This window comes from Carcharhinus amblyrhynchos, chromosome 6 (genome assembly GCF_965287045.1).
Source record: "Carcharhinus amblyrhynchos chromosome 6, sCarAmb.v2.hapA, whole genome shotgun sequence".
Lineage (NCBI taxonomy): Eukaryota > Metazoa > Chordata > Chondrichthyes > Carcharhiniformes > Carcharhinidae > Carcharhinus > Carcharhinus amblyrhynchos.
In genome coordinates this window covers 84,757,466-84,782,721 of record NC_137329.1, presented here as the reverse complement: position 1 = coordinate 84,782,721, position 25,256 = coordinate 84,757,466, and the positions used below count along the sequence as shown (strand labels likewise).

Sequence of the window (25,256 nt, the reverse complement as noted above, 5' to 3'; positions counted from 1 at the left end):
GTCAGAGGCAGGGAATTCTGAGGAGAGTAACTCAGCTCCTGACTCCTCAAAGCCTATCTACCATCTGCAAGGCACAAGTCAGGAGTGTGACAGAATGTGATGGGGGCACAGTGGCACAGTGGTTAGCAATGCTGCCTCACAGTCCCAGGGACTTGGGTTCAATTTCGGCCTTGACTGATTGTTTGTGTGAAGTTTGCACGTTCTCCCCATGTCTACGTGGGTTTCCTCTGAATGCTCTGGTTTCCTTGCAGTCCAAAGATGTGCAATTTAGGTGCATTGGCCATGCTAAATTAACAATTAGTGTCAGGAGAACTAGCAGGACAAATGTGTGGGGTTACAGGGATAGGGCATGGGTGGGATTGTTGTTAATACAGGCTTGATGGGCTGAATGGTCCAAACCCAAAACACCCTTCCAATAGCATTGTGAGTATACTTGTCAGGGACAATTCGGATTGGATAATAAATGCTGGCCTAGCTGGTGACACTCACATCCCATAAGTGAATTAAAAAAAATCATCTATTTCCATTGCAATTTCTCTCGTTTTTACCTATTCCACCACTATCATCATTGCTCCTCCAAACATTTGTTTCTTCATTCCTAGTTACATTTAAAGACACCGGCACATGCTCTTCCTCCTCCCTTAACCCCACTGTAGAATTCAAAACTCATCATTGGATGGCACAGTGGGAAAGTGGTTAGCACTGCTACCTCATACCACCAGGGACCTGGGTTTGATTCCTGGCTTGGGTCACGATCTGTGCAGTGTCTGCATGTTCTCCTAGTGTCTGTATGGGTTTCCTCCGGGTGCTTCAGTTTCCCCCCGCTGTGAAAGCCATGCTGGTTAGGTGCCTTGGCCATGTTAAATTCTCCCTCAGTGAACCCGGACAGGTGCCAGGGATTTTCACAATAACTTCATTGCAGTGTTAATGTAAGCCTACTTGTGTCACTAATAAACTTATTGTCTTTTGCGCTATAGCTCATTTGTTCCCAGGACTTCAAACCTACAGAACCTTCCTTCCCACTTCAGACTTTTCTAACATTAAACCTAAGTCACTGAACAATTATCATTGATTTATCTCAGCTTCTCTGTGACCTTTATCAACATTGGGCCTTAAGTGTTCAATAATAAAAAGGAGACTAACTCAGAAAATTAGTATCTTGGATGGCGTGCAAATGCAATAGCTATGTGGTGTTTGGCAATTTCCTCTATGGTTGTAAGCTTTTCTGATCGGAAAGCATCTTGCTGACCCTCAGAGTGTGCTGGTAGGAAAATGGTATGACTGAGATTGATAACGCAACATTTGGCTTAAATTGTGACGATCGATCATGCCCCCATACTGCCTGGGATGCAAAGAAAATTGCAGGATGCGTTCAAACTGAAAGTATATGAAATAAATTGACCATGTTACCAAAGCAGTGACTGCATGTTGATGTCATTGTCTCACTTCCATGGATGGCTCCCATACTCACACGTGAGTGACTTGTCATTGTGCATTATCATAAGTGTGATACATATGCTACCAGGTACTTTTCCAGCTGGAATTCAGATTGCTTCATTGATGGACAAATCCACAAGAGGAAAATCTTGGATCGGTTTATGAATGCCTGTAGTACCCCAGAGATTGAACTAAAGGCAGAAACCTAGCTGCCAGCTACTTTCTAGAGACCGTACACTAATTATAGTGTTACGCTTTTTTAAAAAAATGTAATCTGCTTCGTTCTCTCTGAGGTGCAGGTGCAGGGAGCACAGTTCCACTGAAAGCAGTGCAACGAATACAATATTGACAGCACCCCAGAGAATACACGAACATTATATCTGTAGATTACTGCACCACTCCCCCCAACACTACCACACCCCCAACCCAGACATACAAAGATTGGTGTCCGACTGCCCCCTCAGAAAGGGGACTGGATATATTTGTTTTACAGTGAACCTTCATTTTCAATGAACCCATTAGTCCATGACATTGATCATATAGTCAATTATTAGCTGAGTCATCTTAGAATGTGCCCAGTCCTAGAAGATTAAAATAGCCTTCTTTTGCCTGATTGGCTGACTGCAACACTGGTGGGTCTACACAGAGCGCAGCATAGCAACACCAGAGGGAATTATTCATGCTATTAACAATGCTTGATCTCTGGTTAAGGACTGGCAGAACTCATTTATTCACACACTATAAACCTCTTGAGTTGGTGTAAAACTTTTCTCATCTGGCAGTGTACTGAATGACCTAATGGGCAGAGTGGCCAGAGCTTCAGTGAGAATCCTCCGTTGCTTCCTCTGTGGAAAATCTGCATTTAAGTGCAAGTCAGGCTCTTAAATGGCAGGTCTTCTCCAGGATCAATGTCCCCAGTGGCAGAAATCCCCCCAGTCAGAGGCTGGCAGCTCCTCATTGCCATCAGCACCATTGGGCAGGTGTCAGAGCTGCTGGCAATGAGGAGACCCAGGATCAGTAAGGATGGGCTAGGAGTCATGAGGTGGTTAAGGGATGGGAAAAAGTTCATGGTGGGTGAGGAAGCTGTCTGTGGGCACCCCTTTCCTGTTGCCAGGTCTCTTGATCAGGTATTGAGTACGTGAAGGCCCCACCCCTTCCCCCACTCCTCCACACTCCGAAGGACTCAGCAAGAAAAAGTGACAGGGTTTTGCTGTATGTGCTCTGCACATGGTGACTGACCAAGCTGATCGAATACTAGCAGCAATGAGATGAAGCCCTTAACTCAGTTTCAATTACCCGATGATGGACCTCGATTAGAGGCAGGTTGGGAAAGTCAACCACGAGTCTTCCCTCCCTGGAAGTAATCATGGCAGAGGTGGTAAGGCCAAAGGTTCCCCACCCTCAATTCCAAATAAGTGCCCCCCCACCACACATCCAAGTTCACCTCAGGGAAGAAGATTAAATTCTGCCCAGTAAGATTTAAGATGTATTTTTCTGATAGATGGAAATTGTATTTATCCATCAGGAACAACATGGTCGTCACCGGATATAAATTGCTGCAGGATTTGAAACATAATTACTGTGCAGCTAGAGCAACAATTTTATCCTCACACCCAATAAAAGCATCATCTAAGGTGATGGCAGTCTGTTCGATAGCATCGTCTTTTCATGTGCAAAGGTTTACATTGTAAAGCAGCTCATATATCATAGTCTTTCATTCATATAACAGAAATTCAGGACATCCTAAAGCACTTTACTGATAATTAATTAATTTTTAAGTATCATTATTGTTATAAGATAGCAAATGCAACAGTGGTTCTGCACACAGCTGGGTACAACACAAATGGTCAGATCATTTGTTTTAGTTTTGTTGCCTAAAGAATAAATATTGGTTATGATTTCCCTATTCTTCTTCCAAGTAGTGCTCTGGGATGTTTTATGTCAACTTGAGAAGGAGGACAGCAGAGTGAAAGATGGCACCTCCCATAGTGTGGCACTCCCTCAGCACTGCAGTGCTGTGTCAGCCGAAATTTTGTGTTTAAGTTCTGGACCCATGCCTTCTGATTAAGGGGCAAAAGTGTTACCAGTGGGTCATGGTTAACAGCAAGATGAGACCTTCGAGACACTGCAGCACTTTACTGACCTCAGTTCTGGGTCCAAGCCATTCTCAAGAGTGGGAAAGTTCTGCATTAAGAATGTGGTACTCCATTGATCCACATGCAATTCAAATATTTACTGAAAATAATTGTACGGTATTGATTGGTATTAGATCCCCAAATTATTTTACAATTAATTTGAAATAACTAAACAAATTGACTTTTCCCAATCAAAAAAGCATTTTAACTCTCTGGGCAGAATTTAATGTCCTTCTCCAAGGTGAATTTGGAGGCATGGTTGGGTGAGGGGGGATTTAATCCAAACCCAGGGTGTGGAACCTGTAGGCTTCCCACTCTGCCTCGCTTGTGATGTGCTAAGAAGCTAATCCATGCATGTTGCATTGCTACCATTGAGTGAAAAGAATTAATGGCTTAAGCAGGCCATTTCCCTCTCTGCAGTTGCTGCCTGATCTGCTGAGAGTTTTCTGTACATTCTGCTTTTATTTCTTTTTTAAATGTGTAAGTATGGGATTATTGATGGATCTTAACATGAAAGTTTTCTCTTTATAGTGTCCCTTGATGATGCTCTGAACAGCAACAAGAGTAATAGTTGGCCATGTTGATGGATTCTGTTGAGGAGATAACTCTCTAGCCACAGTCACATGAAAGCAAATTGAAAAATGATCAGCTTTTGCCTGCAGTCCATCACCGTGGCAACAGTCGTCTTTCTGTTGCTTACAACAGCAGGTAGGAAGCTTAATGTGATTCATGAACATGTGGTGATGTTTTTTAAAGGATAAGATGAGAGTTTAATGGAAGGACAGGTGAAGGAGATAGAGAAGAGAGAGCTTCAACATAGTTGTATAAATTATAATATCCACAAAATGTTAGAATTTCCACAACATCCAAGGAAGGGTTAATCAATTTTTTGATGATTGGGAATAAAAGAGGTGGGGGTAATATTTAAACATTAGCTGTAGCATTTTGAAGGTGTATTTATAAGAATAGGCATTAACAGGTTGGTGTTGAAGATCGTGACAAAGTGTCTCAGCATAAAAAGTTTTACTCCACAGCGTGGATAACTTCCTGAGGTTTCTCTTATTCGTTCATGAGATATGACCATCGCTGGCTGGACCAGCACTTACTGCTCATCCCTCAGGACATTTAAGAGTCAACCACATTGCTGTGGATCCAGCATTACACGTAGATCAGACCAGATAAGGATGACAGATTTCCTTCCCTAAAGGACATTAGTGAATCAAATCGATTTTTCTGACAATCAACAATGGTTTTGTGATCATCATTAGAAGTTTAATTCCAGATTTTTTATTGAATTCAAATTTCACCATCTGCCCACTATGCCATTACCTCCCCTAGGGTGGAGCTCAATCTAATGCCTGCATTTGAAAAGAGGTGGAGAACAATCTATTGCTCCATAATGGGGAAGGGTTTGCCATCAAGGACACTGTAGGCCTGGTGGAGGAAGTGCAGAGGACGATGGATACCATATGCAAGCAGAAGGGAAAGATACATCTTCCTTGCCCAAAATGCCATCAGATCTCTTTAATGAGCGTTAGCTAACATTTGAAATAGAATTAAGGTCCTAAATGAACCTATGGGAGGCCATTCCTAGAGTAAGCCTCAACTCCTGAACTATGATTGTGCCTTAATATAGGCTAAACTGGCCTTCCAAACGCAGGAGCCCTTCGTGGACACCTTATAGGATTGTTAGCCACTGAAAGCACATGCTGAAAATTGTCCCCCTCATGCCTTTTATATTAACAATGGATCATCTCATCAAATAGCAGCACTGCTTAAACGATTTAGTTTTCGTGGAGTCAGCTCCATGAAACAACAAGTACATCTGATCAGAGGGAGTATATTTCAATCATTGCATCACCTTGAGAAAGAGCTTGGGACCTCAGACAATTGTGCAGGAAGGAACAGGTGTCGCAACTATTAGTGTCTGTGGAAAATGACAGGGAAGGACAGCTGGTGGTTGGGGTGATTGATGGAAGAAAGGAGAAGAATATCATTAAGGGAAACAATATCTGGAACATGGAGGTGGTCTGATTATGTTGTGGATGCTGGGAATGACAGAAAGTGAAGGGATAAATATGTAGGTTAGTGTGTGAGTAGGTGAGGACAAGTAGACCCTGTCATTGTGATGGGAAGGAAGGTTTCATGTCTAAGAATTCCTTGACCAATTTCCCACAGAGAGAGATCTGAGAGAAAGCATTGTTTTAAAGGTCATGTTTAAAAATACATCATATTTATGTTAGTTTTTTAAAGTTCTCCGATGATACATGGCAAGACGCTAATAATATTGTGTTATTTCCTCTCAAGCTACACATAATCATGAGGGGCAGAGTTAGGCCGTTTCCTGAGGGTAGGGCAATCCAAGACTAGAGGGCATAGGTTTAAGATGAGAGGGGAAAATTTAAGAGAAACCTGAGGGGCAGTTTTTTCACACAAAGGGTGGTGCGTTTATAGAATGAGCTGCCAGAGGAGGTGGTAGTGGCAGGTACAATTACAACATTTAAAAGACATTTAGACAGACACATGGATAAAGTTTATTTATTAGTGTCACAAGTAGGCTTACATAACATTGTAATGAAGTTACTGTGAAAATCCACTAGTTGCCACACCCCGGCACCTGTTCAGGTACACTGAGGGAGAATTTAGCATGGCCAATGCACCTATCCAGCATGTCTTTCAGATTGTGGGAGGAAACCAAAGCACCCGAGGAAAAACCCACTCAGATACGGGGAGAATGTGCAGACTCCACATAGACAGTGACCCAAGCCAGGAATCAAACTGTGATCCCTGGTGCTTTGAGGCAGCAGTGCTAACCCGTGTACCACTGTGGCTAGGGAAGGTTTAGGAGCATATGGGCCAAACAAATACAGGCAAATGGAACTAGTTCAGTTTAGAAACCTGGTTGGCATGAGCAAGTTCAGCCGAAGGGCTTGTTTCCGTGCTGTGTATCTCTATATCTCTGACTCTAATAAGAAATTGATTAGCTTGTCCCAGTAGTTGGTAAACAAATCGTGTTATAGGAAACTACCAGGGATGGAGAACAGCAAACTGATCAATTATACGAATAACAGCCACAAACTATTAAAAGAATCTAGCGTCACCTTAGCCTGCGCCTAATTCTATCCAGTCTTTTCCTTTCTTTAAACAGTAACCTCAGCACATTTCCGTGTTTGTGAGCCTTACGCAGATGTCAAAGGACGATACCATTTTGGTTTCCACTGTCCACGCCTATCGGACAGCAAAAGCTACATGTTGTGCTGTCACCATAACAGCACGGCCTTTAAGTATTGCTGCAATGAGACAGAATTCCAGGCAGTCATGCAGATGAATATGACAGGACAGACAGAGGGATACATGCACAAGTAAGTACTGAAATTCCTGAGTCAGTTTGATAAGATCCTGATTAATACAGTGCTTTGAATTATTAATGATAAGAACTCAATGCTTTCTTTTACATGCAGGAGAGAGTACAAAAAAGTAAGTTGTGGGAAATTCAGCAGCATGGTCACAAAACACAGCTTAAATAAGATTGGAAAGGAGTGAAGGACAGTGTTGAAAGGCATCGGTTTATTGACAACCCTCCCCAATGCAATATAAATTTGGATTTCATTTTTATTTCATCCTTAAAAAAACATTCAGCAGCTTTGGTCTCTCATCTGTGCTGACCGCTCTTTGGACACAGGGAGCATAGGTTGTTAAAGGTCAGTAAAAAATTAGCCAGCTTTCCCATTCACAATATTCGGTCTAGATCAGCTGAGTTTGAATTAATGTCCCAATATTGAATGGCACTCACTGTCTAATCTCACAAACAACAAATGGGTAGTTAGGAAACAGCAGTCATTCGTTGTGGAACTGTATAAAATCATACAGTGCAGTAGGCCCATCGAGCCTGCACCAATAACAATCCCATCCAGCTTCTATTCCCATGACCCCACGTTTTTACCCTGCTAATACCCAGATAGTAATGGTCAACTTAGCATGGCCAATCAACCTAACTCACACATCTTTGGACAATGGGAGGAAACTGGAGCACCCAGTAAATCCACACAGGCACAGGGAGAACGTGTAAACTTCACACAGACAGTCACCCAGAGGCTGGAATTGATCCCGGGTCCCTTGCGCTGTGAAGTAGCAATACTAACCACGGTCCCAGCTTAAGTTGCAGTCTTTAGGAAAGAACATTGGGTCCAAATTTGAAAAATTGGGAAGTAATTTTGATTTACATTTTTGATGAGTGCAAACAAAATAATTGTACTAACCTCTTTTACATGCCCTAATGGATTGAGCAAGGCAAACGTTTGCCATGATATCAAGTTTTCTTTTCAATTTATTTCAAATTCAATTTTTTTAAATAAAAATTAAACAATTATTGGCTGCTTTATTATTTTTTAACACCCTAAACATATCCATTTATGTTGCTCTCCCGCTCCCAAAAGGCCATTCCACTGATAATATCCTGCAATGAATCTGAGTTATTTTGTTTATTTAATCCATTATGTAATTTAAATGAAAATGAAAGGGTTATGTTCTTCCAACCAAATGAGTGCTACTTTTCAAGATTTGAGATTTGGATTGGAACTATTGAATCTCTACTGTGCAGAAAGAGGCCATTTGGCCCATTCAGTCTGCGCCAACTCTTCAACACAGCATCACACCCAGGCTCTCCTCTCCTCTATCCCCACACATTTACCATGGCTAATTCATCTAACCCACACACCTTTAGATACTAAAAAGCTCATGAGTTGTTGGAGTTGGCTGCAAAAGAAGCTCAACAATTGAGCTTGAACATTCGGATACTCAAAACGTCGGCTGAATCGACACCCAAGAGTTTTGAACCTCGCACATGTCACCGATGTGTGAAGCCAGAGCATTTAGCTGCAGAATACTACTTCAACGAAGCTGTGGCAAAATAGGTCACATAGAGCGTGTCTGCTGGAAGAAAAAGCAAACTACAGGAAAATGTAAGAAGACGCAAGAACAAATCAAAGCAGCATGTAAACAGAATAAAAGAGGAAGCGTTCATGCTGTGTAAGAGTGTCAAGAGAAACTAAACAACTCACAATCTGAGGATGAATTATTACTGAATGTGCTATCCATTGCTGGTGTTCTGAATAGATACTGCGTCACTCCTCTGCTAGATTGACAGCTTGTAAGGATGAAAGTGGACACCAGGGCAGCAGTCTCACTGGTGCCGGAGACTGCACGTAAAGAAAAACTCACACATATTCTCTTGAAAGCTTTAAGAAGAGTGTTGAAGACATACACAGTTGAACTTCTTCCACTGAAGAGCCATATTGACATAGCTGTGCAAATTAACAGACAAACAGCAGATTTGTTTTCACATGTAGTAAGGGGAAGTTATCCAACATTGATAGGTGGAGCATGGTTAGAAAAAATTCAACTGAACTGGGCTGAAGTCAACTTGATGACTAATATAGAATCAGGCCTTATATAAATTCTAAAAAACAACATGGTGTTTGGTGGAGAACTGGAAAGTATGAAAGATATCACAGTTCAATTGAAGATCAAAGAAGGCAGTTAAGCAAAATACTTGAAGGCAAGATTGGTATCCTAAGCTATCAGGCCAAAATTGAAGGCTGACTTGGAATAACTTGTGAAGATTGGAGTCTTGGAATCTGTCAGCATTAGTGAATGGGCTACACCAATAGTACCAGTCATCAAAAAGAATGGATCCATACTGATTTGTGGAGACTTCAAAGTTATACTTAATCCAGTGTTGTGTATGGAACAGTACCCACTACCCCACATTGCTGACCTGTTCACAGGGAATTAGCAGGAGGCCACTATTTTAGCCAAATCAACCTGAGCCAGGCATACTTACAGCTGAATGTAGACCACAAGTCACATGGCCCATAGAACCATAGAATACCACAGCACAGAAACAGGCCCTTTGGCCCTTCTTAGCTGTGCCGAACCATTTTTCTGCCTAGTCCCACTGACCTGCACCTGGACCATATCCCTCCATGCCCCTCTCATCCATGTACCTGTCCAAATTTTTCATAAATGTTAAAAGTGAGCCCTCATTTACCACTTCATCTGGCAGCTCATTTCACACTCCCACCACCCTCTGCATGAAGAACCCCTCCCTAACATTCCCTTTAAACTTTACCCCCTTCACTCTTAACCCATGTCCTCAAGTCTTTTTCTCCCCTAGCCTCAGTGGAAAAAGCCTGCTTGCATTCATTCTATCTATACCCATCATAGTTTTATACACTTCTATCAAATCCCCCCTTATTCTTCTACGCTCCAGGGAATAAAGTCCTAATCTATTCAACCTCTCTCTAACTCAGTTTCTCAAGTCCCAGCAATATCCTTGTAAACTTTCTCTGTACTCTTTCAACCTTATTAATATCCTTCCTGTAATTAGGTGACCAAAACTGCACACAATACTCTAAATTCGACCTCATCAATGTTTTATACAACCTCACCATAACATTCCAACTGTTATACTCAATACTTTGATTTATAAAGGCCAATGTTCCAAAAGCACTCTTTATGACCCTATCTACCTGTGATGCCACTTTTAAGGAATTATGTATCTGTATTCCCAAATCCCTCTGTTCTACTACACTCTTCAGTGTCTTACCACTTACCATGTATGTTCTATCTTGGTTTGTCCTTCCAAAGTGCAATACCTCACACTTGTCTCCATTAGACTCCATCTGCTGTTTCTCAGCCCATTTTTCTAGCTGGTCCAAATCCCTCTGCAACCTTTGAAAACATTCCTCACTGTCCACTACACCTCCAATTTTTGTATCATCAGCAAACTTGCTGATCCAATTTACCACATTATCGTCCTAATCATTGATATAGATGACAAACAACAATGGACCCAGCACTGATCCCTGTGGCACACCACTAGTCACAGGCATCCACTCAGAGAAGCAATCTCCACTACCACTTGCTGGCTTCTTCCATTGAGCCAATGTCTAATCCAATTTACTACCTCTCCATGTATACCTAGCAACTGAGCCTTCCTAACTAACCTCCCATGCGGGACCTTGTCAAAGGAACTTGCGAAAATCTTGACATACAAAGGTTTGTTTCTGTACCAAAGCTTAACATTTGGTATCACATCAGCTGTTTCAAAGGGCAATGGATCAGATCTTGAGCGGACTGAGTGGAGTCCAGTGTTACCTGGATGATATCCTAGTCACCAGAAGAGACAAAGGGGAACATCTTCGGAATTCAGATGACAAATTTCAGAGACTGGAAGACTATGGATTGAGAGTCCGGGAGGACAAGTGCGAGTTTTCCCAATTCACCATTGAGTATTTGGGCCATGCAATTGATGCCATTGGCTTTCACAAATCTCCTTTGAAGGTCCAGGCTATCACAGAGGTGCCAACAACTCAGGCGATTTAGCAGTTGCATTCCTTCTTAGGAATGTTAAACCATTACAGAAGATTTATTTCAAATTTGGCAAACATTTAAAATTCATTGCATACCCTCTTGTGCAAGAACAAGAAGCAGTTGGAGCAATGTGCAAAACAAAGAAGTATTGCTCAAACCTGAAGTCCTTCATTATGCTTTCTAATCCTACCCTGCCTGTACTGTAAGCCTGTGATGCCTCTCCTCTTGGTATTAGTATCCCACATCATGCTGTCGGGTGCAGAAAGTATCATAGAACCATAGAACCCCTACAGTGCAGAAAGAGGCCATTTGACCCATTGAGTCTGCATCGACAACAATCCCACCCAGGCCCTACCCCAGTATAAACCCACATGTTTACCCTGCTAATCCTCCTGACACTAAGGGACAATTTAGCATGGCCAGTCAACCTAACCCCCACATTTCTGGAGTGTGGGAGGAATGATGTGGAGGAAAGCAGAACATCCAGAGGAAACCCACACAGACATGGGGAGAATGTGCAAGCTTCACACAGTCAGACAGCCAAGGCTGGAATTGAACACAGATCTCTGACACTGTGTGGCAGCAATGCTAACTACTGCACCACCCAATGCTTTTGCCCCATTGCTTTTGCTCTTTGAACATTGAGCAAGGCTGAAACTAACTGCACATAAATTGTAAAGGAAGCCTGAGGGATTACCTTTGGAGTAAAGAATTCTATCAATTTCTGCATGGACCATTGTACATTAACAACAACTTTTGGACCACACAGAGGAATTCTGTCACTGGCGTTAAACAGAATGCTAACACGGGCATTGCTTCTGTCTGCACACACTTATATCATCAACCGTCAACAACCAAGTCTTGGTTTCAATGTAGATAGACTCTCACGATTACCATTACCAAGTAGTTCGTAAAACTACTGGAGCAGAAACATCTTCTACTTCGAACAAGTAGATCGTAAACCTGTCACTTCAGGACAAGTGAAGTAGTGCACTCAGAGCGATCTGATATTTTCCAAAGTAATGGGTATGTTACTGCAAAGCAAGACTTCAGAACTAAAATTTGACTTGAAATCATACTCCACTAGAAGACTGGAGATGTCAGTACAGTCAAAATGTCTTCTTTGGGATCATTCCACCATCATTGTGAAGATGAAAATTAAACAAATTACACAAGGGCAATGTGGAATTGTGTGAATGAAAGAAATAACGAGGAGTTATTTCTGGTGGCCTGGACTGGATGCAGAGATTGAAGAGAAAGCTGAAATATGTTCTACATGTGCGAAGACACAAAACCTGCCATGTTAGCACCAGTGTGTCTTTGGGAAGGACCAGAATAAGCATGGAAGCAGGTGCACATCGACTTTGCATGACCTTTTAAAGAGCATATGTTCTTAGTAATGTTTAATGCTCATTCAAAATGGCCAGAAGTTACCATAATGAAGTCAACTTCACCAGAAAAGACAATTGAGAGGATAGGAGAAGTCATTAGTAGGTTGGATTCCCTGAGCAATTGGTAATTGACAATGGACCTCAATTTGTCTCCGAAGAATCTGAAAGTTTCTTGAAGTAGAGTAATATTCAACATATTAGGGCTGCACCGCACCATCCTGCTACAAACAAACGAGCAGAACGTTTTATTCAAATCATGGAACGTACACTGAGAGCAACCAGGGAACAAGGTTCGCTGATCAAATGCCCTAACCAATTCCTACTAATGTATAGGAACACTGCTCATTCAACAACTAAAACCTCTCCTGCTTTATTAATGATGAAGAGAAAACTATGTTCACCATTCAACTTGTTGAAACTTCTGAAAATAGAAGAAATCAAACAATAGCAAGGACAGATGGAAGAGTAGAAAAGTACAGCAAAACATCTTGGGCAGAATTCTCTGGCCATGCTGGTCTAAAAGCTGGAAATTCCTGCCTGACTGTCAATGGGATTTCACATTGTCTGCAACCCGCCCACTAAAATTCCACTGGCAGGCGGGGTGGGAGAATTCCAGCCCTTGTTTTCCAAAGATAAGGAGTGTTGCTAGGAACTACTCCTCAGGAGAGAAACAGGTTCCTGCCACAATCCTTGCACAGATTGGATCTGTCTTGTATACCATCCAAACCAGAAATAATGTCATCTGGAGGAGGCATGCGGACCAGATGCTGGTGGGAGAACTGATCCACCGGACATGGAACAGCTGAAAATCCGGATTCGACTGTACAAAGTCCTGACTGGAACCATCCTGAAACCCTGACACTGACAGACACTGTTCAGGAAGACAACACATCACCTTCAGGCCAAGCACAGAGTCAACCTCTAATTATAATGTCAACACCGGTCAAAACAACCACTGATGGTATTCATTCAAATATGAAAACACCAGAGATTACAACTAGTGCAAAGAGGAAGATGCCAGAGGTTTGCTGTCAGCCGTTCCGAGAGCAATGAGGCCCAAACCATCTGACTTTCGATGATTGTTATTTGATTATTGTCCATGCTGCACTGTTTGAAACTGTTAGGGACATTCAATTTTAAGGTGGAGGAAATGTTAAGTATTTGTATTGATACCTGGTAGCTGCATTAATCTGCATTGTGTATTAGTATATCCAGTGTTCACTGGAATGGGGTCGCTCGCATGGAAATCTGCCCAAGTGAAGAAGCAGCCTGTACTGAAGACACTTTGTAAATAAAGGCCCACGTTTTTAACTCTCCACGCTTCCAAGCTTCAATACCACAATCCACAGCACTGCCTACGCTGCAGGTGAAAACAGTGGAGTGAGAAGTTGCAGTATATGCTGCTCGCTGTTTTCTCTGCTCCTCCTTCTCAGCCAGCTGAGCTTTTTGTTCCTCCTCACCCCTTCCAATGCCCTTCTGTGCAGTCAGTTTCCAGAGGTTACAGCTGGCTGTCTGCCAGCTGCCTGTGTCAAGGACTGCCAACTTCAATTCTCTCTTGTGGTGGCAGTATGGACCCGAGCAGGTCATGACGCAAAGGTCAGTTCACCGTACAGAATGTTTCTGAGTATGTGGTCATCAACTCTCTGATGAATGTGGCCGAGAGAGTGCAGACTTCTGGAATGATTAGCCCTCTTATAAATTATTCCAATGAAAGTCAAATCTCAGCAGTCTCAAAAAAGGCAAGAGAAAGTCAAACTGATCAGATATCATGTCAGCGAGACATTGATTCGGGCCAATAGCCTTTGGGGACATCTGTGAGGAATGCACAAAACTGAAGCAAACTAAATGTACAAGAATATAACCAAGCTGATAAGTGATGGTATTGCACCATTGTGTGTTATCTGCCATAAGCAAGAAGGAAGAAATGTCAGAGTTTCTAAAATCGACTAACAAGATGTGAATTTGATAAATATCTTGTGTACGCTGTTAAGTAAAGTTACATTCATTTGGAATTTTAAGTGGTGTTTAAGGACCTCTATAGGTGATAGTAGTGCATAATCTTTTGAATGAGATTCTTTTTCCTAAAAACAATTTTCATTTAAGATCTTTTTTCTTCATCTTAACTCTTGTTTCTCTGAGGCTTATCTTAGAGAGCAGTGAAACACAGTCCAGGGCTCAAATATTTAAGGGGTGACTGGAGTTAATGTTCAAAGTGGGACTGACAGGTACAGAATAAGCCTTTTCCCCACAAAAAGTAGAACATTGTTAATTACCATTCCAGCAAGTGCTGAGGACTGAAGAGGTGCAAAGCTTCACTTTGAAGAAACATTTTGCAAAGACTTTGGCTGAAGCCTCTCCTGATGTACCTGCCTGGTGCACTGGCCAAAGCGATGATGCCGCACAATTGTTTTGCAAGATGTTAATATCTGAAAGGGAGAGCAAGTATTTCTGGGAGTTCATCTGTATTTTCTCAGATTTCCCCTCCCCATTGCCAGTGAAAGGCATCTCCAGCAAGAATGATCAGAGTCATGAGTATATCTCACATATTTCTCAGTTCGATTGAATTTCCCATACTAAACAATGAGAGGAAGAATGAATGTATTTCACCAGAATCAGAGTGAATTTTAAGTCTCACGATAAGGAAAAATAGCAAGTTGCTTAGAAGTGGCCCCAAGTAGCAGAGAAACAAGGACAAATGGTGATTACACAATGGGTTAGGATCTCAGATGCATTATTTGAAAGGGTGGAGAAGGAAACGGAAACAGAAAATACTGGACAACCTCAGCAGGTCTGACAGCATCTGTGGAGAGAGAAGAGAACTAATGTTTCAAGTCTAGATGACCCTTGGACAAAGGGTCATCCAGACTCGAAACGTTGGCTCAATTCTCTCTCAACAGATGCTGCCAGTCCTGCTGAGACCTTCCAGGATTTTCTGTTTTTGTTTCTGATTCCAACACCTACAGTATTTTGCTTTTATCTTATGAGGAAGGAAATAGGTTGACTAATAACTCTCAAAAAGGAATTGGATGAATCCTTGAAAAGGAGAAATGTACAGGTATTTGGGGAAAGAATAGGTGAGCTAATTGGACAGCCCTTCCAAAGAACCGGGTAGGCTTCAGTAGTGTTAACCTAACAATCATGTGATGAAATCTGTTTTTAGGGACTGCACCCTTACTACTCCTGGACCCAGCAGATCCATCAGAATCATTAGTCATCAGTCTTAGAACCAGTCTCTAAAACTAACTGCAAGTTATCCAGCAACCAAAGTACTTAACCTCTTACAGTTTCAATGTTCACTTCGGAACCAACATCCTAGCTATTTAACTACAAGAAACCTCACAACCTGCTGTGAACCCTATGCTTTACAAAGACCCCCACTTCATTTTAAAATCATTAAATCCATTCAAAAAACCACATGGGAGACCAGATCATGAAGCAGAAATTGAATTAACCGTAATCTGTAAAATGGATTGTCTTTATCTGTGTGCAAACTTTATGTGCGTTTTTATGTGCATGTGCATGCTTGAGACCAGCACTACGGGTGGGGCGAGCCAATAAGATCATGTGAGATCCGAGAAATCAGGATCACGCCCAATTTTCCAGCCCTCATAATCCTACCGGCACTGGATTTCTGACGCAATCAGCCTCTCACCCATTTTCAGCAAGAGACTAAATATGTTATATAAATTTATTTTAAGCATCATTAATACCTGTTCAGCGAGTTTGATGCTCAATTGTCCAGGTTCACTTGTCTTTATGGAAAAGACCTGCTCCCCATGAATGGAGAACAGTCCTGTTGGCCTCACTAATAGAATCGAAGGTTGCTGAGGATTTCAGGGAGATCGAGGGTAAGTGGGGGTGCACCTTGGAAGTGCCAGCCTGGTGCCTTGGCCCTGTCCATTGGGCACCTTGGCACTGCCTGTTGGGCAGTGCCGGGGTGGGGACCTGAAGGGTGGGGCCTATGGGTGCGGGGCCAGGCTGGGCTGGCCCGATCAGGGAGGAAGGGGGGCCTACTGCATATTCAATATATGATTGGTAGGGGAGGTAGGGCACCCGCTGCCACTCTGCATGCAATCTATGGAGGGAGGGGTCAATCAGTCTGGGTGGTCAGGGGGCAGTAGGAGCAATATTTCTGGGTAGTGTGGGGTTCTCAGCCATCTGCGGGCCACTGAGGGAGGGTTTGTTGAGGCCATCTGCAGCAGCAGAAGTCTGACATATCTCTCTCTCTCTCTCTCTCTCTGTCAGGACTCTGCTGTTGCAATTTGCGTATATGCAGCCACAGAGATCTGCACATGTATAATAGCTCCGTCCGCTGCTAGAGCAAGCCGGCTGGCAAATTAAAGCCCACCCACTGCTCCTTGTGGCTGGAAATAATTTAGCCCATTTTTTCATGCACTAAATTCATAAAATTGGGCTTAAAGACTTGTTCAAAAAACAGATACGAAACGTTCCCATTTTCATGCTATCTGGACACATTTTTCTTGTAAATTTTTGCCCCAAGTGTGTGATGTTACGTTAATTTGTGTAAGTGTGAGAGAATAAATAGCCTTCTTTACTTTAAACTCTCAAAAGCTTGCTGCTGTATGATATAATTGAAATATACACACAAAGGGTAAGAATAGACATACTTATTTCCATACAAAACATACCAATTACGGGCAGTAAGAGAGCAGATGTATTCTGGCCGTGACACTTGTCTACAGAGAGACTTGCTTGCTGGGTTCTATAATTGCTCAATCAGCCTCTCATGTCTTGTCAGACAGGCAAACAAATTATATTCCAGTTTCCCTCAAGGAAATGTATTGTTGTTTTATCACTTACAAAAGAAAGCTGCCTTGAAGAGACAAATTATCCCTCAAACAAATTAGGAGTTTATCCTTCCTTAACACAGTGATTACAGTGGAAGACACTTGTCAGGACATGGCAATGTGGTGGGTTAGAAAATCGTCCTTCCTGCAGCCTGGGTTCATTAAGCTAAACAATTTTAATCCTATCCATCCAGCTGAAACCAGACAGGTATGTAGTTAAAATTCACAGAATCATAGAATCCCTACACTACAGAAGGAGACCATTTGGCCCATCAAATCTGCACCAATCACAATCCCACCCAGGCTCTTTTCCCTTAACCCCACATATTTGCCCTGCTATTCCAAATGTCTTAGCAGTTGGGAACTGGCTTATTCTCCGAACTGGAGGTTAGGACGTTTGTCCGAGGCCAATAGAATTTGTTTTTGTAAATGGACAGTGTGTTCCAATGACGTAATGGGAATTTGACAGCAATTTTTACAAGGAAGTGCAATTGGGAAATGGCAAACCCAGTCTAACCCAGCACAGGACTGGATCAGGGCCAGAACATGCCTGTAAAGATGAGTTTTTTTCATTTTTTTGGTACAGAAGTTGAAGTGCTCCTCTAGAATCCATAAGGAAATTGTAAACATCCCCTCCTGCAATCAAACATCCGAACCCTGCCCGGCAGCTGATCCCACCCAGTCAGTGTGAATGCAGCTAGCATCCTGCACAGGGAGAATGTGTCCAGTGGTAGTGTCAGGAGTGGAAATGAACTGAGTCTCCAACATTGTAGCAGTGCTGAGTTTTGAACTGACACTAAACCCGCCATGCTGACCCCACCATCATCACCCATCATAAATTAGCCCCCAGTTAAAATTGGGGCTCATGTGATAGGAGCAACATTGCCACATCGTGAATAACTGCGGTCCTACATAAGATGAGTTTCGGCATTCTGAACTACACTTTTTTGCCATTGGTCCTCAGATCAAAGATCTGTAACTTTACACAAATTGGGCAACCCATTCAGCGAGACTTTGCAGATGGCTGTTCTTGGAATTGGAAAAGTCCTATGGTATTAAGAATGCTGCATTAAGACTTAAAATAATGCACATTGTTGGATCATGTAATGGGGGTCATTGTTTTACATTTAATCTATGCCCAAGCTGGGAGTTCTCTATATTGACATTGGATATAAACCCTATCTTTTTCTCTTTTCAGTATTGAGACATCTCCCATCTTTGAGAACACAAAATTCACTGGGCAGGAGGTGGGTGGAGGAGAATGAGACATAGAGCAAATCATCAAATGAAGACAGAGTGGCTTTTATCTCTTGTAATTCTTTGTATTACAAGCACAATGAAACTAATAATGGCCATCCCACGAATCCAAGTGACCTTGCTTCCAAACTGAAACATACCTCCAAAGACTTAATGAGCCATAATTAGCAATACGAGGAATCTAATGACATTGACCATTAGTTAGACATGTTCTTGCTCCTTTAATCACCATGATGTTTAATACTGCCAACTGCTTAACAACTCACAGTGAGGGAAACCAAGCATCCAGGATCTGGGTGAACAGGGAAAGCAACAAACCATCCATTTAACCAATCAAACTGAAATTAACAGCATATGGTCTGAATGAGGATTAGACTGGGTGAATACAAGACCAAATCAGGTACAAAAAGAGAGGGGGAAAGAAGGGGAGAAAGAAAATGTCAACAAAATATCAAATTTAACATTTCACAAGTATCGCAACAACAGTTAAAATCTGTAAAGTATGAGACTTTACAATTATCGTTTGATAATTCATTGCTTCAGGGGTTCATTGGCAGTGATTGACACTTAGCACAACATTAAAAGAATCACTGACAGCTAATCAAGTTTCAATAAAATACGCACAGATTTTAAATGGCTCCAAATCATGCTCCTTTCTTCAATTCAGAACAGCTCCAACTTGCAGTAGCGAATTTAATTCCAATCCACCACACTTGCAAGAAATAATTTCACTCTAATCGCCACACTTAAATAGTGAGGCAGACAGCAGGATCCTGTTTCCACGAAGCTCACGGTTCATCTTGGATTTGATGTGTGGATTAGGTTGATTGGCCATGCAAAATTGATCCAAGTGTCAGGGGGATTAGCAGGGTAGGTATGTGGTGTTATGGGAATAGGGCCTGGGTGTGATTGTGGTTGGTGCAGAGTCAATGGGCTCAATGGCATCCTTCTATACTGTAGGGATTCTATGACTTCAGCAATTGGACTTCCACATTTAATAACCTGCTCTCTTCTGAAGTTGCTGTGGTATTTGTGCATTAACATTGCTACCCACTATTTGTCTTCAGATTTCCATCTGTTTTTCTTTATTCATTGCCTTTATTGAAATATTGGCAAGATTTTAACACTCAAATAGAGTGGGAATGGGTGGGAAAATTGATATTTATTTTGATTGAGAATGCAACCTTGTTCCCACATGTCGACCCCGGAATTGAACACACTTGTATTTGCATGATGGAGAAATCTACTGGCTGAAATTAGAGGTTTAATTGTTGTAAGTGGGATGGTACTTGTCACAATTAACATCCTTCAGGGCTGTAAATGAGATCTTTGCAAATCATTTCTAACTTTGCTCCAAATGTAATTTGAGCTGCATGGGCTTCCCAGAGCTCAGGGCACTGACCAGGGGAACAGAAGTCTGTCTGAACAGGCGTTCAGTTAGATATTTAACCTTGTTATTGACCCATTTAGATAAATGTATCACAGCTGCTAATTTTTGGCAAATGTCTGGTTGAGAGAGCTTGTGTGGACACAGATTTATTCATTCTTGGAGGCTTTGAATTGATGGAGTTAGGGTGAGGTCAGCAGGGGGTTGGATATGCTTGACAGCACATTGGGAGAAGAAGACATCCACCATTCGTGGCAGTGATGTTGTTTATCAGCCTGTGAACCATGGAGAGGTACAGAGGAGGGAGATACTTGGAAGGTGGGGTGGGGGCAGGGCTAAGTTACAGACAGAAATTCAACTTCTGTGATCTCCCATTGAACTACAGTTCTAAGTCAGGAGATTCAGTCTCCTGGGAAAACCTGCTGGTGATCCATTATCAATGGTTATAAACATGATCATTATCCTTAACTCTTTTTCTCTTGGACCCTGCCTGGGAACGACCAGTGAAATATCCAGGATTTCCCTGTACATAAATGCATAAGGCAGGTTACTGACAATTTGTTTTCCGGGACTGATAACTGAGCAAAGTTTCCTTGTGATGACAGAGAGTAGTTGTATTTATAGCTGGCTCAGCTTCATTCAGGGGGCCATTCACTGCCCACTTTTGGCTCCACCAGCAAGGTCACAGCTACCAGGAGCATTATAAACCACAAAGGATATTCATTCATTCATATATTCACCTATTGTTAAAAAAAGAAACAAATTCCTGGGGTCAGCTCCCTCCACCACGATCAACCCTCACCATTCCATCACCCTTTGCACTAAATAGTCCTTCAAACACATCTCTCATCGTCATTGGTTACCCCTCATTATAGAAGATGGCCATTTCTTGCACGTGTATAGTCATCTGTTGTGCATTCTAATATGCTCATACCTGAATGCAAACTAGTTTGGCTTTCTTCTGTATGGGCAAGAATGAATTATCTGCTTTTGTTGGGGTTGTCCAGTCCTTCCAGTTTGCCTTTTGTCCTTAGCTGCCCTGTATTCATTGCTATTCCCAGAAACAAAGCTGCCACTTAAAATTGTTCCCCAGGTAGTTCTATCTTGTAATCTTTTTCTCTCGCCGTCCATAGTGAGAACATGTCACATTTTCTGAGGGTCACGTTCCAGGAGTCCTTGAAGCTTGACCTTGGCCTACCTCACAGGTAGTGATCAAGATTAAGCTGACTGTCTTAGGGATTTTATCAGTCATAGATACTTCATGTCCACTCTATCTGAGCTGCGTTCTGATTATGTGTTTTTCCATTCCAGACATTGTTTGAAGCACTTCATTATTAGGCAGGCTGTCCTCCCATTCAATGCCCATGATGTTCTAAATGCATTTCGTGTGTAACCTGTTGTACTGCTTAATGCGGCCAGAGCCTGTAGTCCATATCTCACTGATTTATAGGAAGACAGATATTACCAGTTTTATACACAGCAAGTTTTGTTGTAAGTTTGATATCTTGTTTCTTCCACAGTTTCTTGTGTAAACAGGCAAATTCTAGCTTGCTGTGGCAATTTTATTTGTCACCCTGCAGTCAACGTAAACATTTCTGGAGATTGTGCTTCTGAGATAGATTACATTATTTATAACCAACAGGATGCTGAAGACCTGGAATAAACCAGAAAATTCCAGAAAAATTCAGCAGGTTGTGCAACACCAATAGAGAGAGAAGCAGAGTTAACACTGAATTCAATGACTTACTCAGAACTTTGAAGAAAAGTCATATTGGATTCAAAACTCTGTAACTCTCTTCACACATGCTGTCTGAACTGCTGAGATTTTCCAGCACTTACTGTTTTTATTTGTTTTTCTATTTTGGCTTCTGTCCAAAGACCACTCATCCACTCATTGCACATTTGTCCAATGTTAAACACCTACTGGTAATCATCAGGAAACAAGCGAAAGAGCAAGTTGATAGTCAAGATGCAATAAGGGACAAGACATGGAAGTGGTGACCATCAATGAATTTTAGTGCTATGAGGAACAAGTAGAAACATAACAATCTAACACTCTGACAAACATCTCTGTGTATATTCTCGGTGAATTACAATCTCTTGATTTCACTCTTCCCTCCCACTGTTGCTATGGTGTATCCCATTTGGCATCAGTGTGGGCAGAGGCAGCCTGCTCAGATCCCTATCTATACTGCTCAGGTGCTTTTGGCCAATGTTCTCCTGGTGGTGGAGCCTCTGCCTCGTGACTGTCCCAACTGTTTCTGTGCAGGGGCAGGTTTAGCCATCGGGGATGAGGCAACATAGTGGCACAGGGGTAGGAATATGATTGAAGCACTTTGAATGCCGTTCCCATTTCCAAGTCCTCTTTTGTCATTATCTTCAACTCCTGGGAAAGTGTTACTTCACTCTGCTGCAGACCAACTTGGAGGAGAGCAATGACACATTGTAAGGTGACAGATAATACCTGATTCCTGTTTAAGGTGGCAGACATGTTAAATTTCAAAGCCTGTTATGGCTCCATTCCTAGTTGTCATTGAAATGGTGGTAGAGAGTCACTTTCTTGAACCACTGCTGTCCATATGGAACAACACCCATCCTTGCAAATGGATAGTATTCCATCACACTTCTGACTTGTGCCTTGTTCATAGTGGACAGGATTTGGGGAATTAGGAGTGAGCTATTTGCTGCAGAATTCCTGGCCTCTGCCCTGCTCTCGTAATCAGAGTATTTAGATGACTTGTCCAGTTCAGTTTCTGATTAATGATAAACTCTAGGATGTTGATAGTGGGGGATTCAGAAATCATAATGCTATTGAATGTCAAGAGGAAATGGTTAGATTCTCTCTTTTTGGAGATGATCTTTGCCTCAAAGTTGTATGATGTGAATGTCAATTGTCATTTATCAGCCCAAGCCTGAATGTTGTCCAAATTTTGCTGTGTATCATCACAGCTTACTGAGAAATTGTGAATGGTGATAAACATTGTGCAGATCATCCTCACTTATGACTGTGGGTTGGAGGGAAGGTCATTGATGAAGCAGCTAAAGATGGCTGTGCCTAGGACACTATCCTGAGGAACTCCAGCAATGATGTCCTGGGGCTGAGATGATTGGCCTCCAACAACCAATCCTTTATTGGTCTAGATATGACTCCCACCGGTGGAGTTTTTCCTCAATTCCCAGTGATATTGATTATGTTTGAATTCATTCAGGCCACATACTGTCACCTCTGGAATTCAGCTCTTTCGTCCCTATTCAGAACAAGGCTATAATGAATGAAGTTGCCTTTGTGGATTCCACACTGAGCACCAGTAAGCAGTTCACTGCTGAGTAAATGCCACTCGATAAGCCTGTCAACAATACTTTCCATCACTTTGCTGGTGATCGAAAGTAGATTGATTGGGTAGAGATTGGTTGGATAGGATTTGTCTTACATTTTGTGGATAGGACTCACTGGGGCAATTTTCCACATCCCCATGGAACACAGCCAGGATGTTGTCAGAGCCTTCAGCCATTTCTCGATATCATATGCAGCAAATCAACATGGCTGAAGACTAGTCTTTATCATCTGGCATCTGGGCATCTCAGTCTCTCATTCACTCATTTGACTTTTCGGTTTCCTTCACCACCAACAAGCCTGGATACCTCTTTACAATTAATGTTGGGGCCATTGTTCCTGTTATTGAATAGTGATGGAAAATGATGTGAAAGCACTATTTTATCTTGGATAGTTGATGTGTTTTGGCAGGGGTTTCCAAGTTTGTATCAATATTTGCAAAGAATTGTCAGGATTATGCCAGCGTTCGAGGCCTCCAAGAGTGTGAGTTTTACTAGCAAAAGTATTAGATTTTCAAGGGATCAAAATTTCCAAAAGGTTTCCTGTACGGCAAGCAAGATTTATAAGAATTTGCCAGAACTTTGCCAACATTTGAAAGGGATTCCCAGGATAATGTAACCGTTTGCAAGTATTATTCAGGAATGGTGTCAAGACTAATCTGAGCTGAGTTAGTTAGGATGATATTTACTGGAGTTTAGAAGAATGAGGGTGGATCTCATTGAAATCTATAAAATTCTAACAGGGCTAGACAGGGTAGATGTGGGAAACATGGTCCCGATGGTGGGAGTGTCTGGAACTAGAGGTCACAGTCTAAGGATACGGGGTAAATCTTTTAGAATGGAAATGAGGAGAAATTTCTTCACTCAGAGAGTGGTGAATCTGTGGAATTCAGTTCCACAGAAAGCAATTGAGGCCAAGACACATGTTTTCAAGAAGGAATTAGATATAGCTACTGGGGCAAAAGGGATCAAAGGATGTGGGGGAAGGTGGGATGTGGATATTGAGTTGAATGATCAGCCATGATCATAATGAATAGTGGAGCCGGCTCACAGGGCCGAAAGGCCTGCTCCTGTTCCTATTTTCTATGTTTCCGTGTGTTGCTTTGAATATAACACCACTTACAATAAATTCCTCAAGGATATTAGAGAAGGTCCCTCAGGGAAACGTGTTTTACAGGAGTGCAGCAGATCCAAGAGGTTTGGATAACATACACTTATTACTATTGTACAACACTGAACCTAAATCATCATTTCAACACTAAAAATGTGTGATACCATTGTGTTGAAGTTTTGGTTCCTGTTGCCTTCATATGTTAGCTGTCACTTCTCAGTATTGTCGTTGGTACACAGTCTGTTTTACCTCCTGCTAAGGAATTATTTTTTCTTATAATAGTATTTACACCAAAATCTGTCAAAATAAGTAGAAGTGTCATGACAAATATTTCCTAGTTTTTATCATACCGTTAATATTCCTTGTGTTGTTCACTGCATATAAAACTTCATTACTGCCATCACCCTCATATGACTGTATTTTTGTTTCAGTAACTACAGTGCACTGATTGGAGTATGGATTTATGGTTTTTTTGTCCTAATCCTGCTTGTACTGGACCTTCTCTACTACTCTGCCATGAATTATGAGATCTGTCAATTTTACTTGTCTAAGTGGGGAATCCGAGGCAGCTGGCTGAAGCAGGATGAGGGCCAGTGGAACAGCTCTACTCAGGGACAGGCTCAGGCTCAGGCCCAGGCCCCAGCCCAGCCCCAGGCTCCGGCCCAGTCATCACAGGTTATGCAGACGCTGAAGGCAGATGCTCAGAGCCCAGTCTTGATGTCTTTTCAAAGTTCAACTGCATGGTGAGTAAACACAGCTGTCGTATTTTACTTCTGACACCCAGACCCCTTTCTGATCTCAATGCTATATTAGAAATTCTTACAGAACTGTGAAAGTGACATGTTGCATTCCTTAACTGCATAGCCTTTCCCTCTCTACTGACTTCCTTCAAGTACTTATTTGAAAAACAATGGACAAATATACATCAGATATCGCAACCTAAATCTAGATGGAAATTGTCTCAAATAATCCTTTGACGAGACAGTATAATAAGTAGATGAATCATCCATTTTTCTTGAAGGT

The 25,256-nt window shown here is 42.0% G+C and overlaps 1 protein-coding gene across 6 annotated transcripts in view; it reads left to right on the top strand.

The window, feature by feature from the left end:
- LOC145344062 (protein shisa-like-1) overlaps window positions 1-25,256 on the top strand; it is a 172,219-nt gene that overhangs the window by 131,667 nt on the left and 15,296 nt on the right. For 5 of the 6 annotated variants that reach the window (XM_080190838.1, XM_080190839.1, XM_080190841.1 and 2 more), the window contains 3 exons: window positions 4,104-4,280; window positions 6,721-6,934; window positions 24,665-24,980. In XM_080190838.1, coding sequence (XP_080046964.1) covers window positions 4,214-4,280; window positions 6,721-6,934; window positions 24,665-24,980 — 597 coding nt within the window. In that variant the 5' untranslated portion in view covers window positions 4,104-4,213. Of the gene's footprint in view, window positions 1-4,103; window positions 4,281-6,720; window positions 6,935-24,664; window positions 24,981-25,256 lie in introns of those variants that run through there. The other variant, XM_080190844.1, reaches the window with a different exon arrangement.